Source organism: Chinchilla lanigera, unplaced genomic scaffold (genome assembly GCF_000276665.1).
Source record: "Chinchilla lanigera isolate Chin_1 unplaced genomic scaffold, ChiLan1.0 scaffold00018, whole genome shotgun sequence".
Taxonomy (NCBI): Eukaryota; Metazoa; Chordata; class Mammalia; order Rodentia; family Chinchillidae; genus Chinchilla; species Chinchilla lanigera.
The window spans coordinates 13,115,524-13,127,578 of NW_004955419.1; the positions used below are offsets into that span (position 1 = coordinate 13,115,524).

The 12,055-nt window shown below is 50.9% G+C and overlaps 1 protein-coding gene across 6 annotated transcripts in view; it reads left to right on the top strand.

The window, feature by feature from the left end:
• Nucleotides 1-477: 477 nt before the first annotated feature.
• Dfnb31 (deafness, autosomal recessive 31) overlaps nt 478-12,055 on the top strand; it is a 91,266-nt gene continuing 79,688 nt past the window's right edge. For 5 of the 6 annotated variants that reach the window (XM_005382629.2, XM_013513190.1, XM_005382630.2 and 2 more), the window contains exon 1: nt 478-1,947. In XM_005382629.2, coding sequence (XP_005382686.1) covers nt 1,330-1,947 — 618 coding nt within the window. In that variant the 5' untranslated portion in view covers nt 478-1,329. The remainder of the gene's footprint in view (nt 1,948-12,055) is intronic. The other variant, XM_005382633.2, reaches the window with a different exon arrangement.

Below are 12,055 nucleotides of genomic sequence, written 5' to 3' on the forward strand. Positions count from 1 at the left end.
ATCTGTGTGTGCTTGTATTCATTTTTTGCACACAGCAGGTGCCCAACAATCGTCCACATAAACACTTGAACTTGGATGTCGGTGTGTGTGCAAGGGAGGAGGGCGCACAACGTTTTAAGTAGGAAAAGAAACCATGACGCGTCTGGTATTTTAGAGGCAAAAAGTTGGCTATTTTTCCCACATTTGTGAATTAGCTGGCTGCATAATTGCTTCAAAGCAGTCCTGGTCCACAGGCTCCAATAGCCGAACAGCGCAATTCTTGAATCCTCTTTCCCCTTACACACACACTAGAGGAAGGAGAAGGGGGCTCGCAGGGGTCCACGAGGTCCTCCTGCCCCTACCCCCCACTTTCACCCCTTTCTTCCCCAGGGCTGGACTGTTTCACCCCGTCTCCAGGCAACGGCCAGGCGCGCCAGGCGGGACGTCATTTCCTGAAGAGCCCGCAGGGGGAGGGGGCAGGGAGGGGGTGGGGCGAGGGGGCGGGGCCAAGGCTGAGCTGGCGCCGGCGAAGGCGTCGGAACTCGCTGGAAGACTCGGCCCCAGGTTGCTCAACAGTTCGCAAAGTCCGGGCTCGCGGCGGCGCGGCTCCGTCTGCGCCCAGGTGGCGCAGGGGCGCGGGTGCCCCGGGTTGCTGCATCCCGGGGCTACCAGGGACATGCTGCGCACCCCTGCCAGAGGATCGCGTGGCTCGACTGGTTGCGACTCGGGGGCTCTGGAACTATATTGATACCCGCTCTAACTTCTGACTTTGGGGTCCCCCAGCCCTAGAGAAACGAGCGGCCCGGCTGGGGGAGCCCGGGGCATGGTGTGACGGGGCGGTCCGCTTGGCTGCGCCCCTCACTCCAGCCGCCCGTCGTCTCTGCGCCTGCAGAATGTAGCTGCTGTCTCCGCGCCCCCGGCCTCCAGCCGCAGTCTCCACGACCGCCGGGCTCCAGCCACCAACACTTTGTCCCTCGGGATTCCTCCGTGATATCCGCGACCTTAGGATTCCAGTCGCCGTCTCTTCGTCCCCCGGGTTCCAGTTTCGCGACCCTCGCAGTCTTTGCGTCCCCGGGACTCTAGCAGCGGTTTCCGAGACGCCCCAGGATCCAGCCACTGTTTCCGCCCCCCTCCAACCCAGACTCCCGCCGTCGTCTCCGCGCGCCTCTAAGCCAGACTCTAGCAGCCGCTACTGCCCCCGTCTCCCGGGACCCAGCACCGTCGCCTCGTCCCCCGCTGCCCAGGCTCCAGCCGTGACTGCCGCGCTCCCCAGATCCAGCTGTCGCGCCCGTGCCCGCGAGGGCAGCAGTACCCCGCGGCGCGCCTCGAGTCCGCCTGGGCCTCGGCGGGATGAACGCGCAGCTGGACGGCCTGTCGGTGAGCTCGTCCTCCACCGGATCGCTGGGCTCGGGGGCCGCGGCGGGCGGCGGCGGGGGCGCAGGGCTGCGGCTACTGTCTGCCAACGTGCGCCAGCTGCACCAGGCGCTGACCGCGCTGCTGAGCGAGGCGGAGCGGGAGCAGTTCACTCACTGCCTGAACGCGTACCACGCGCGCCGCAACGTCTTCGACCTGGTGCGCACCCTGCGCGTCCTACTGGACAGCCCGGTCAAGCGGCGCCTGCTGCCCATGCTGCGTCTGGTCATCCCGCGCTCCGACCAGCTGCTCTTCGACCAATACACCGCCGAGGGCCTCTACCTGCCTGCCAACGCCCCCTACAGGCAGCCCTCCTGGGGCGGCCCCGACGGCGCGGGCCCCGGGGAAGTGCGTCTGGTGAGCTTGCGGCGCGCCAAGGCCCACGAGGGCTTGGGCTTCAGCATTCGCGGGGGCTCGGAGCACGGCGTGGGCATCTACGTTTCCCTGGTGGAGCCGGGTTCCCTGGCCGAGAAGGAAGGGCTGCGGGTCGGGGACCAGATTCTGCGTGTCAACGATAAATCCCTGGCCCGGGTAACCCACGCCGAGGCTGTCAAGGTAGGGCTGTGGTTTGGACAAAAGATAAGGAGCAAAGCCTGAGGCAGAGAGCGCCCTCCTTCGGTAGCTCCACGCTTAGTGTCCTTAGGCAAATAGCTTGACCTTCCTGGGTTCCATTTTTCGTAACTTTAATGCAGGCACAGCTAGTTTGTAGGCTAGATGCCAGGCACTGAGGCTATACCGATGCCTTGGCTTTGTGGGGTCGCCTCAGTAGTCGTAGTCTCTCCCCCTCTTCTATTCTTGACTTTGAAACAAAGTTCTGCTGACTCTCAAGTGGCCTGAGGAGGGTTTGGTGACCTCAGAGCTCCGACCCAGCCCAGCCTGTGTACCCTGGAGCAGGCACTGGCCCTCTCAGAACCCGTGGTTCTCTACTTGGAAAACGAGGCAACTGGAGCAGATAAGTGGTCCCTACCTAACCTTGCCTGATTGATAGAAATAAATCCTTTGGCCCCCATGAGCATATCTGTGCTTTTTGTGTCTGCTAATTGAGAAAAATAACCTCGTGACAACCAGCTTCTGGGGATTTAATCGTGTGTTTGAAGAAGTGCACGCTTTGCTAATCTGCTAGCCCAGGGCTGTTGAAAACCAGTTGGAGTGTGAGATGGATAGCGCTTGGTCCCTGGATGGATTCAAGGGCCTCTTACAAACATTTAGCTCCCACTTCCTTCCCTGTTTGCAAGAAGTGAAGGGTTTTGAGGGAGACGAACGCCAGCACAAACTGTGCTTCTGCAGAGCGGTGCTTCCCAGGGTTTTGGGCTGGCCTGCGACCTCTACACTGTCCCCCCTTACTCCTGCCTCCTCAGCCCAGGTGTTCTGAACTCCAGCCAAGGGCCCGCTGGCTGCTGGGAAACTCCCAGGCAGCTGAGGTCCGGGGCAACTTTCTGCGTGCTGTTCAGTGATCCGGGACCAGGCTAGGTGCGCTGACTCTGGCTGTGTACCTGGGACACCACCATCTGCCTTTGACCTTGGCCTCCCCCATTTGCTTTCTAGCCCATGAGCCCTTCTGGGGAGACTCTGATGCTTTTGCAAACTTCTTTGCAGTTTCTGGGAAAAAGCCGATCGCATAGATTGTTCCAAGGTACAGTGGGCAAAGCTCTCTGTGGGTCCCACACAGCAGCTTTCTCTGTCTCCTCCCTGACATCCATCTTTCTCCTTTATCTAGCATTCCTTTCTTTATAAAGAAATAGTCCATTAACCTTGGCCCTAAAAGGTCTAGAGGTCCTAGATGATAAATTTATGCTCTAAAGATACTTGATCCAAATGGTCATTTATATATGTGGATTCAATTTTAGTGGCAGTTTAAAGAGACTGGGGTAACTTAATCATCTTGAGGTGATAGGCTTTGGAAAAGCTGTCAGTTAATCTGAGCATTCGAAACACTAACTATCCCTGTACTTCACTTCCTGGACCCAGCCGTGCCATGAGGGTCAGCCTGCTTGGCTGTGTGCTTCAGTTTCCCAGCATTTCATTGATCTTGCTGAGGACCCTCTGTCTGAGCTGGGACTCAGAGCAGCCCCCAGCCTCTGTTCCTTCACTTATTCTCATCGCTTGCAGAGTGAAACCTCAGCTCTCTGTGCACAGGTTTTGAAGCCCAAGAAAGAGCACCTGCCACTGAGGGAGAGCTGGACAGGAGCAGGACTGCCCTTGAAGTGTGGCACCTGTATGCTGAGCCTCCCGCTTCACCCCTGCTTTTTCTTTCCAGGTATGACTGCTAGGGCAGAATGAGCCCCATGTGGGCCCATGGTTGCCCCTCTTCTGGCCAGCACCAGGCACATAATCTACAGGAGACAGACCTCTTTGGGGCCTTCAGCAGCAACAGAAGTGAATGTTGCTTTGTGTTTCATGAACTCCAGGGAGAGAAGGGGATGGAATTTAGGGTAAGATAGAGGAGGAGGCCACTGTAGCATTACAAGATGTACAGCTGGCTTCAAGGACAATGAAAAGAATAGCAGTGCAAAGAAGAGGAAGGGAAAAAGAGAGATTAAGTGTGTATATATGTATGTAATTTAAAGAACATTAAATTAAAATAAAATTTTCACCTTTTTTGTAGAGCTGGGGATTGAACCCAGGGTCTCACACATACTCAGCAAGCGCTCTATTACTACACCCCCTCAGCCCAAATTAAAATAAATTTTAAAAGTCAAGTGACTTAAGAGTTTATGAATCAGAGAGGGTCACAGCTTTTTAAAGAAGGGAGTAAGCAGACACAGTTCTTTGCCACTTCTTTTTCTGACAGATGGGGGGTCCATTGTTACTCAGAGCACTTTACTGAGGATTTTATCAGGAATATAATTGCAAGTAGCACCCCCCATTTAAAGCCCATTTACTGTATCAGCAGTGACAGGTATACATAAGACCGTCCGTGTGCTACTTGCAATTATATTGAGATGTTTGATTTTTGCAAAAATCTTGAATGAACAGGAGCCAAACTAGTAATAATAAAGTAGATCGTTCAAAGTTTTTCAGCCGAATATGCTTGATAAATTGGCCAGTGGGACCACAGACTCAGGATTCTGCATTAGGCTTTGCTGCACACTTGCTGTGTGACCTTGGGCCAGTTCCTGATGATCGTCTATGTGTTCCAGGGTGGACGGATCAGGGGCTGACCAAGGTCCTTTCCAGCCCAGAGTCTGATTTGCTTGATGTGTGCTACGCAGAAGGCATACAGAATGTCTAATCTGCTGTTTTCTTTTTCTTTAGAAATTTGCCTGCATTTAAGGCCAAGACAGTTGGCTAAGGACTAGGAGATGAGACTCTTGGCAGTCTTGCATAGCATCATACTAAATCAGGAAATTGATAGGTTACATGCTGTACCGATGAGGGCCGGACTGCTGTGTCTCAACCCAAGAATTCCAAGGCTGGCACTGTTCTGGAGCCAGTGAGAAATGACAGTAGGATTCAGGCACAAACAGCACCACTCTGAGAATACACAAAATTAAATTCACTTACCCACCTGCTTTCTCAGTCCCCTGGTTATGTGGATAGTGCCTTGGGCTATCCAGGTGCTCCTGGGATGTGTGTATGTCTGTGTGTGTTTCATCTCGATAAAAATCAAACAGCCTCATTACAGTCTCAGCATTCCCACAGGTAAATCCACGGAGCATATTAAAATTTGAAATGTTCCAGAAGTTACAAACTGTTGCCGTCCCTTTCATTTAATTAGAATTATCATACCTTTCCTTCCTTTGCATAATAACCAGGAGGAATCTGTCTGGATTAATATCAGTCATTATATTTGGTTCAGCAGGTTCTAAATGACACATTTGTCATTTTCCCATCGTACGTGGTTAGCTGAAGCCATTACAAATTATTCCAACTTCCCGCTTCCTGTGTGAAGTGTAGGTCTTATTCCTGTACTCAGACAGGCTTCACTCTGCATTCACTTTCAGGTCCCATGAATCAAGTCAGCAATGACATATGGAAAGACCACTGTGTATAAACCCTTGACCGAGTAGATTTTTGGCTTCTGCATATCCAGAGTTCATGTTATACACTGACACACTCCTTCAATTTAGTCTTGTATATTTATTTGGCTCAAGCAGACACTCAAAGCTTTAGAAAATTATGACGCCGATGTAGGACCAAATCCTCTTCTAACTGGTTATTTACTGCTCAAATCGAAGAAGCATTTTGCAGGGTGAAAGATAGTGCCTTTATTTATTTTTAAGAATTCATATTTTTAAAGAAGATTCTTGCCTCCTGAGTTGAAGCTGGACACAAAAGAGATGTGGCTTCACCCCAGTGCTAGCTTCTGGTTCTTCATTCCTCTCTGCCGGCAAACCCAATGTTGTTTATTGCTTGCCATAGATTCACCATTTGGCTGGAGCTGCAAAGAGAAGTGGGATCCTTTACCCTCCAACCAATGGGACTGTGAGTGTGTTGTTGCTTCCCACTTCCTCCTGCCTCCCGCCACAGTCTGCAGGCACCTGTCAAGTGCACACAGCTCCTGGTGAGTGTGCCTGTCTGCTCACGCTCACAACACGTTTGCATCTCCTCAGGTCTTAATCTTCCCTCCACTCTGCAAAGGGCTTTGCACCAAAGCAGGCATGCAATGGGGATTAGGCTCCAACTGGCCGTCTAGCGGGGTTCTTTTATAGCCTAGAAGAGAAGCCTTCAGTTCCTGCAGCTCAGGGACCCCAGACGGCTTCCCAGCCAAGACCAGAGAATCTGATTAGAAGGGATGACATTAAGTGGCTGGAGATTGCTGGAGGCTGAAATATAAATCTTTGCAAATGGATTCTGTTCCTTTGTTTTTTTTTTTAAACCCCCAAGCAAGAATCCAATATTAACTCTAAGCTCACGCAGGCATCTAATTGTGCCGCAGGGTAGGGGTGCTTGAATTTCTGCACCGTGACATTTGCCTTTTGCTCTGACAGCCTGGCAGGTGGAAAGGGTGCAACATGCGAAGCAAACTCTCTCTCCAGTGTTTCCCTGTGCATTCCTGGTGTTAGCTGCAGGCAGCGACACCTTGAAGCCAGAGCGCTTATGGGCAGTGGTGGTGGTTGCTGGTAGTGTTTTTTATTTTTGAGAGCAGTTTTAGGTTCACAGCCAAATTGAGCAGGACAGATTTCCCATATAGCCCCTGCCTCCAAACATGCTTAGGCTCGTGACTTGTCAACATCCTACCAGAGTGATACATTTGTACAACTGATGAAGCCAGACTGACACGTTCCTATCACCCCATCTGTATTTATATTGCACTTGTGGTTTAACTTTCCTTTGCTGAGAAGGGAAGCGTCCACCTTTGCTAGTGCCTGCTGTTCTGTGCTGTGTGTTTTATTCCTTTTGTGCCAGGGGAGGCAAAAAAGTAAGGAGGATCATGGTCAAGGTTGTGAAATGGGCAATCCCAAGGTCATCACAGATTAGGAACAAGTGTCCTGCCTGGAGCTCAGCCCCAGGGATCCAGAGCCAGCCTCCTGGATCAATCCCCCCTAGTGGAAGGCAGGAAGATGTCTGTGCCATTTTGTGCATGACATTGAGGGTCTTTTGAGTGCCATCCAGAGACTTCCCTTTACTAAACAAGAAGTCTGAGAGCTCTGCATCAGAGACAGTGACCTGCCTTAGCAGACTGTCCATACATTTTCCTAGTGGTGCCTACCACACCACAAACCTGTGACTGGCTGTTGGAAATCTGAGATGAACAGGACATGGGCTCAGACTTCTGGGAGTCATGGAGGAGACTGTAGACCCATCCGTGGCCGCAAGTCACCAGGCATTGCTACCTCCTCCAAAGCACTCCTGCTCTCCCTCTCCATCCCTATCCCCTGCTTTGATTTCCTTTCATGCACTGGTTACTGCTAAAAGGACTTTCTTTACCTTTGTTTACCATCTGCCTCCCCCATTAAAAGTAAACTCCACAGGAATGACAATGGAATACAGTGGTCCCTTGGTTCAGGAATTATGGAAAGAATTCAGTTCATGAACCAAGGGACCACTGTATTCCTGTCCATTCCCATATCCCCACCTCGTGGAACACAGGAATTACTTTCATAAATAAATATTTACTGAATGACTGGTATGATCTTCTAATCCAGAGCTGTTGAGTTCAAGATTCCTTGGTTCTGGAGTGAGTGATCTGATGAAAGTTTGTGTGTGGCAGTGGGTGCTGGGTGCAGAAATCAAAAGAAATCATAGTCTGTAGTGTGTGCTGTGCAAGTTGGCTTTGTGGCTATGGAAACTCCCATGAAGTCTCTGAACCTCAGTCTTTGGAACTATGAAATGGGCATAGCCACCTTTCACATGGCTGTAAGCATCAGATGAGTTACTCAGTGTGAAAAACACCATCTACTACTTTGATGAAAGCCCCCCTCCCTTTTTTTTTCTTTTTGAAACAGGGTCTCACTCAGCAATGCAGGCTGGCCTTGAACTCACAGCAATCCTTCTGCCTCAGCCTCCTGAGTGCAAGGATTACAGGTGTGTGCCACCATACCTGGCAGAAAGGTCTTTTTTTTTAAAAAAAAGATATGGTCTGTACTTGGGTGACCAACAGCATTTACCCTCTCCTGGAGCCTAGATCCACCCCATGAGGCCCCTTTGGCTAATGCGTTTGTCACCTTTCTCTTAATTTGAAAACCACATTCCCAGAAGTGGGTTATTTCGGCAGCCTGATTATTTCAGGTGAAGACCGAGTCCCCAGTAATGACGTGTATGTTTAAAAATTGCCTTATTGTCCGTGGAGAATGTATAAGTGGATTTATTTTTCCCTTTTCTCCAGTCCCAACACCTTTGCCTCCTGCCTCCTTTGAGAATCTGTGTTCCTTCTGCTAAATTGGCTGTGGTTTTGCTTCAGCTGGCAGCCAGTTTCGTGGTTGTTTTTTCTCTCTACCTGAGTTTCCTAATATCAGCATCCTCTTAGCTCTGACTACAAAGTAAACAGACCAGCCTTTCATACACAGTCTCAAGATGTCTTCTCTCCTGGTTCTGAAGCTGCAGGCTACTGGGCAGAAATGATAAAGCTACACTGGGAAGAGTGTTCCCAAATACCCAGGTGCTGGGGCCTTCACATGGCAATTCACACATGTTAGCTTGCTTGAGAACTGGCAGGCTCTTCCCAGGTAGGGCTGAGTCACAGTGAAATGTGGGAAGTCCCGCCTGCCTTTATGACCCCAACCTCCAGTAGCACTTATCCACCTAAAGACTTGGCCACCGGGCTGGGTTCACCTTGTCTCCAGCCTCAGCTACTGTAGATCAGGATTCCAGCTGATACATTGGAGCGTCCAGGGAGAAGGAAGGGCTGTGCCTGGAGGCTGGAGGTGGAGTTCAGAGGTGGGCCTGGGATCACTTGACAGAGTTACTTGACAGTGACCTTGGACAAGTCCCTTTGCCTCTCTGTGACTCACACATCCCCGCTGCTAAACCTGGCTCATTGTCCTCACAAACAAGTCATTGTTCCCACTGCACATCCAAAGTTTAAAAAAATATGGCCATGTGGGTCCCACTGCAAGCATTGTAATGAAAAATGCTGTTGACTGCATTTGCTTGCCTTTGAAACTGCATTGTGCTTACTGTGGCTTTGGAACTCTCTGTGTCTGCTTAGTTACTCTTTTTTTTTTTTAAGTGACACTGGAAGAAATATCAGGAGTTGGGGCCTGTGTGATCGGTTGTAGCTGTTTGAATTGCAGCGTCATTTACTACATGTAGTCAATATTGCCACAGAGATGAAGTTGGTTTAAAAATGTAAGTGCTCCTGTCTGCCCTTTGGTATCTGCATTTTTGCTTTATAGAAGTTAATAAAGCCTAGTGATGAGTGGAATTGTATGACCTCACCTCTCTTTTGATTTTCTGTGAGACCCTGAAAGAGAAGGCAAATGCACGGCCCGCTGGCCTGGAGTGTGACCGTGTCATATCCTGGCTCAGCTATGTGTCCAACCTTGCACCCCAGCACCTTCCCTGCCGGGCTCCCCAGAGGCCCCATGAGGAAGGTGTGGAGGTGGCTATTTCCAGAGCATATTAAAGCAGTTAATGCAGGTGAGACTGGTGAGTTGATAACATAGGCTTCTGCACTTAAAAAAAAAACAAACCTTGTAATTTATTTGAACCACAACCGAAATAGTGTTCTAGGCCTCATTAAGGGGTTTCTGATAAGAAAAGAAATGTAGTCCAGCTTCAGAAATGCACCTCCCATCTTGAGCTTCCATGGAAAAGTTGGGTGAGGGGCAGGCAGCCCTCTCCAGCCACCCGTAGTGTGGCGTCCCTAGCACCACGCTGCAAGCCTTTCAGAGCTGTCAGGGATACCAGTGGCCTGCTGCAGCACGTGTGCCATAGGTTTGCCACCACTGCTCTAACATATCTGGACCTAGCAGGACCCTTTTCCTTTCCTTCGACCCTCTCCTGCCCGTCTCCTCCCTCTTTGGGGAGCCCCAAACTTTCTAGATTTCCCCCAAGTCTCTTCGGCCCTCTTCCTCTTACAAGAGTCCTTGCAGTCCTAAGGTTTTAGTCCCTGCAGAGGTCAGTAAATACAGCCCTCTGTCAGACTCCTTCTGTCTCCCCCCCAAGATATCTATCCCTACTCATTTTCTAGCCTTGTCTCTAAATGCGATCTGTGCCTCTTTTTAATGTTTTAAATTTTTGTCCATATTTTTAGTGCTTCTCCGGCATTAGGAATAATCCTTTTTACCCTGGAAGTCCTGGCTCATCTCCAGCCCTCTGACCACCCCATCTCTCCTGTCCTCAAACCATGGACACATCCCAAGTTAGTAACCTCACCTGCTCCTCCTCTCCAGCCTCCCTGCTGGGGACGGCACCAACCACCACGTGGCTGCCTTTGCAGGCCTGCCCTCTCCCCAGGGCATCTCAGACCACACTTCCCCTCCTTGCCCTCGCGACTGCCATGCAGCAGCCTCCTTGCCAGTCCCTCTCCACTTACTCATCTGCCCGCCGGTTCATTCTCCATCCTGGAGGTAGAGTGAATGCTCCAAATTCATATTCGATCCCCTGTGTCTATCCAGAGGTCTGCACTGAGGCTGGGAGCCCCCAGGGTGGAGGCTAAGCTTTTCATCTTGGTCTCCAGGGATGCCCCTGACCTCATCCCCTTTTACCTGCGGGCAGCTTTTTTCTCTCATATTCTCAAATGGGATCCACCCATGACCGGTAGCACTGCCTTCTCTGAAGCAAAGCTCTGGTCCTCTCCACCTCTCCTCTCCCCACAGTGCTTCTTAGCCTGGCCCTATTGGGTGTCTAGGGAACCCTGCCTGCCTGCCCTGCCATTGCTCTGCCTGCAGGAGACCCTCTGTCCTGTCCTCAGTTCCCTCAGGGTAACAGCCTGCTCCACTTACCTCCTGACAGAGATAGTGTCTCCAACTGTGTTTCTTTGTGGCTCACCATGTGATCCTAACCTTTGGGTTGAGCCAGCACTTACAGTGCCCTAGCACAGCCATACTTTCCCATGGTCACTTTCCCATCTCTGGGACAAAATAGCCAACACCTTCAACTGAAAGGAGGAGAGAGCTATTTTGATTTCTGGTTTCAGAGAGTTCAGTCCATGGTTGACTGGCTCCAAAGCAGAAACAACATAGTGGAGGAAAAGCTGCTTACCCCATGGAACCCAGGAAGCAGAGAGGGAGGAAGAAGGGCGGAGGAGGAGGAGGAGGAATAAGGATACACTCTGCTAGGTCGTGCCCTCAATGACCCACCTCCATCCAGGTCTTACCACCTGAAAGCGCCCTGAGCCACGAACTCATGGAAGGTCTAATCCACTGATGAGCGTAGCATCCCCATGATCCCATCCAAAAGCCCAACCTCTGACCTCATGAGAATTTGAGGGAACACCAGGTGCAGCTAGAGGCAGAACTGTCTTGGAAACCCAGGATTTGTTGACAGCCTGCAGAGAGGCGATGTCTCACAGTGCTTGAGCCTGGGCTCTGGAGCCACTTCTGAGTTCAAAGATCTCTGTTTGAGACTGAGGGGGCTTTGAATAAGCTTCTTTGCCTCTACTTCTCACATTCCTCCTCTATGGGACTCCAGAGAGGAGGTGGCTAGCTATGGTCGCATGAATGGAGGGAAAAGCAGGACCAGGATTTGAACCTAGGTCTGCCTGCCTCCAGAGTGTGTGTTCATTTCAGCTGCTTCTGACAGGAGGAGAAGCCCAGCACAGTGCTGGCAAGAGAAAGTGTTCTGTAAATGACCGATTCCTCCCCAGTTTTTTCCCTAGTGACAGTGGCTTTGTAGCTGTTTGATGACACAGGAGCCAGAAGACCTGGGCCCTGGCTGCCCTGCCCTTTGCTTGGTATGCTCTGCATTTTATTAACTAGACTTCGGCGACTGAAGTGTCACAAGGCACTCTCCTTTTTTGTTTGTTTTCCTTTTCCTTCTCTATTATGACAGGTTGTGATTTTGCACCTTGTCTGTGGAAATTCCCTGCTAGATACCTGTGACCCGAACTCAACCCCAATTCACATAAACTGGTACCTGGTGTAATTATTCCGTTGTGTGGCGGCGTCTCTGGATTCATCTGCACAGCCAGCCCTCAGAACAAGATCAGAGCTATGAGAGGCTGAGAAAGGAATGCCTCTGGGCTTCGTGTAAAGAGTTAGTGGTTGTCAACTCTGTCACAGATTGGACGAGTTAAAGGGCCATTTTGTTTAGTTTATAGGAAATGTGGGGAAGAAAA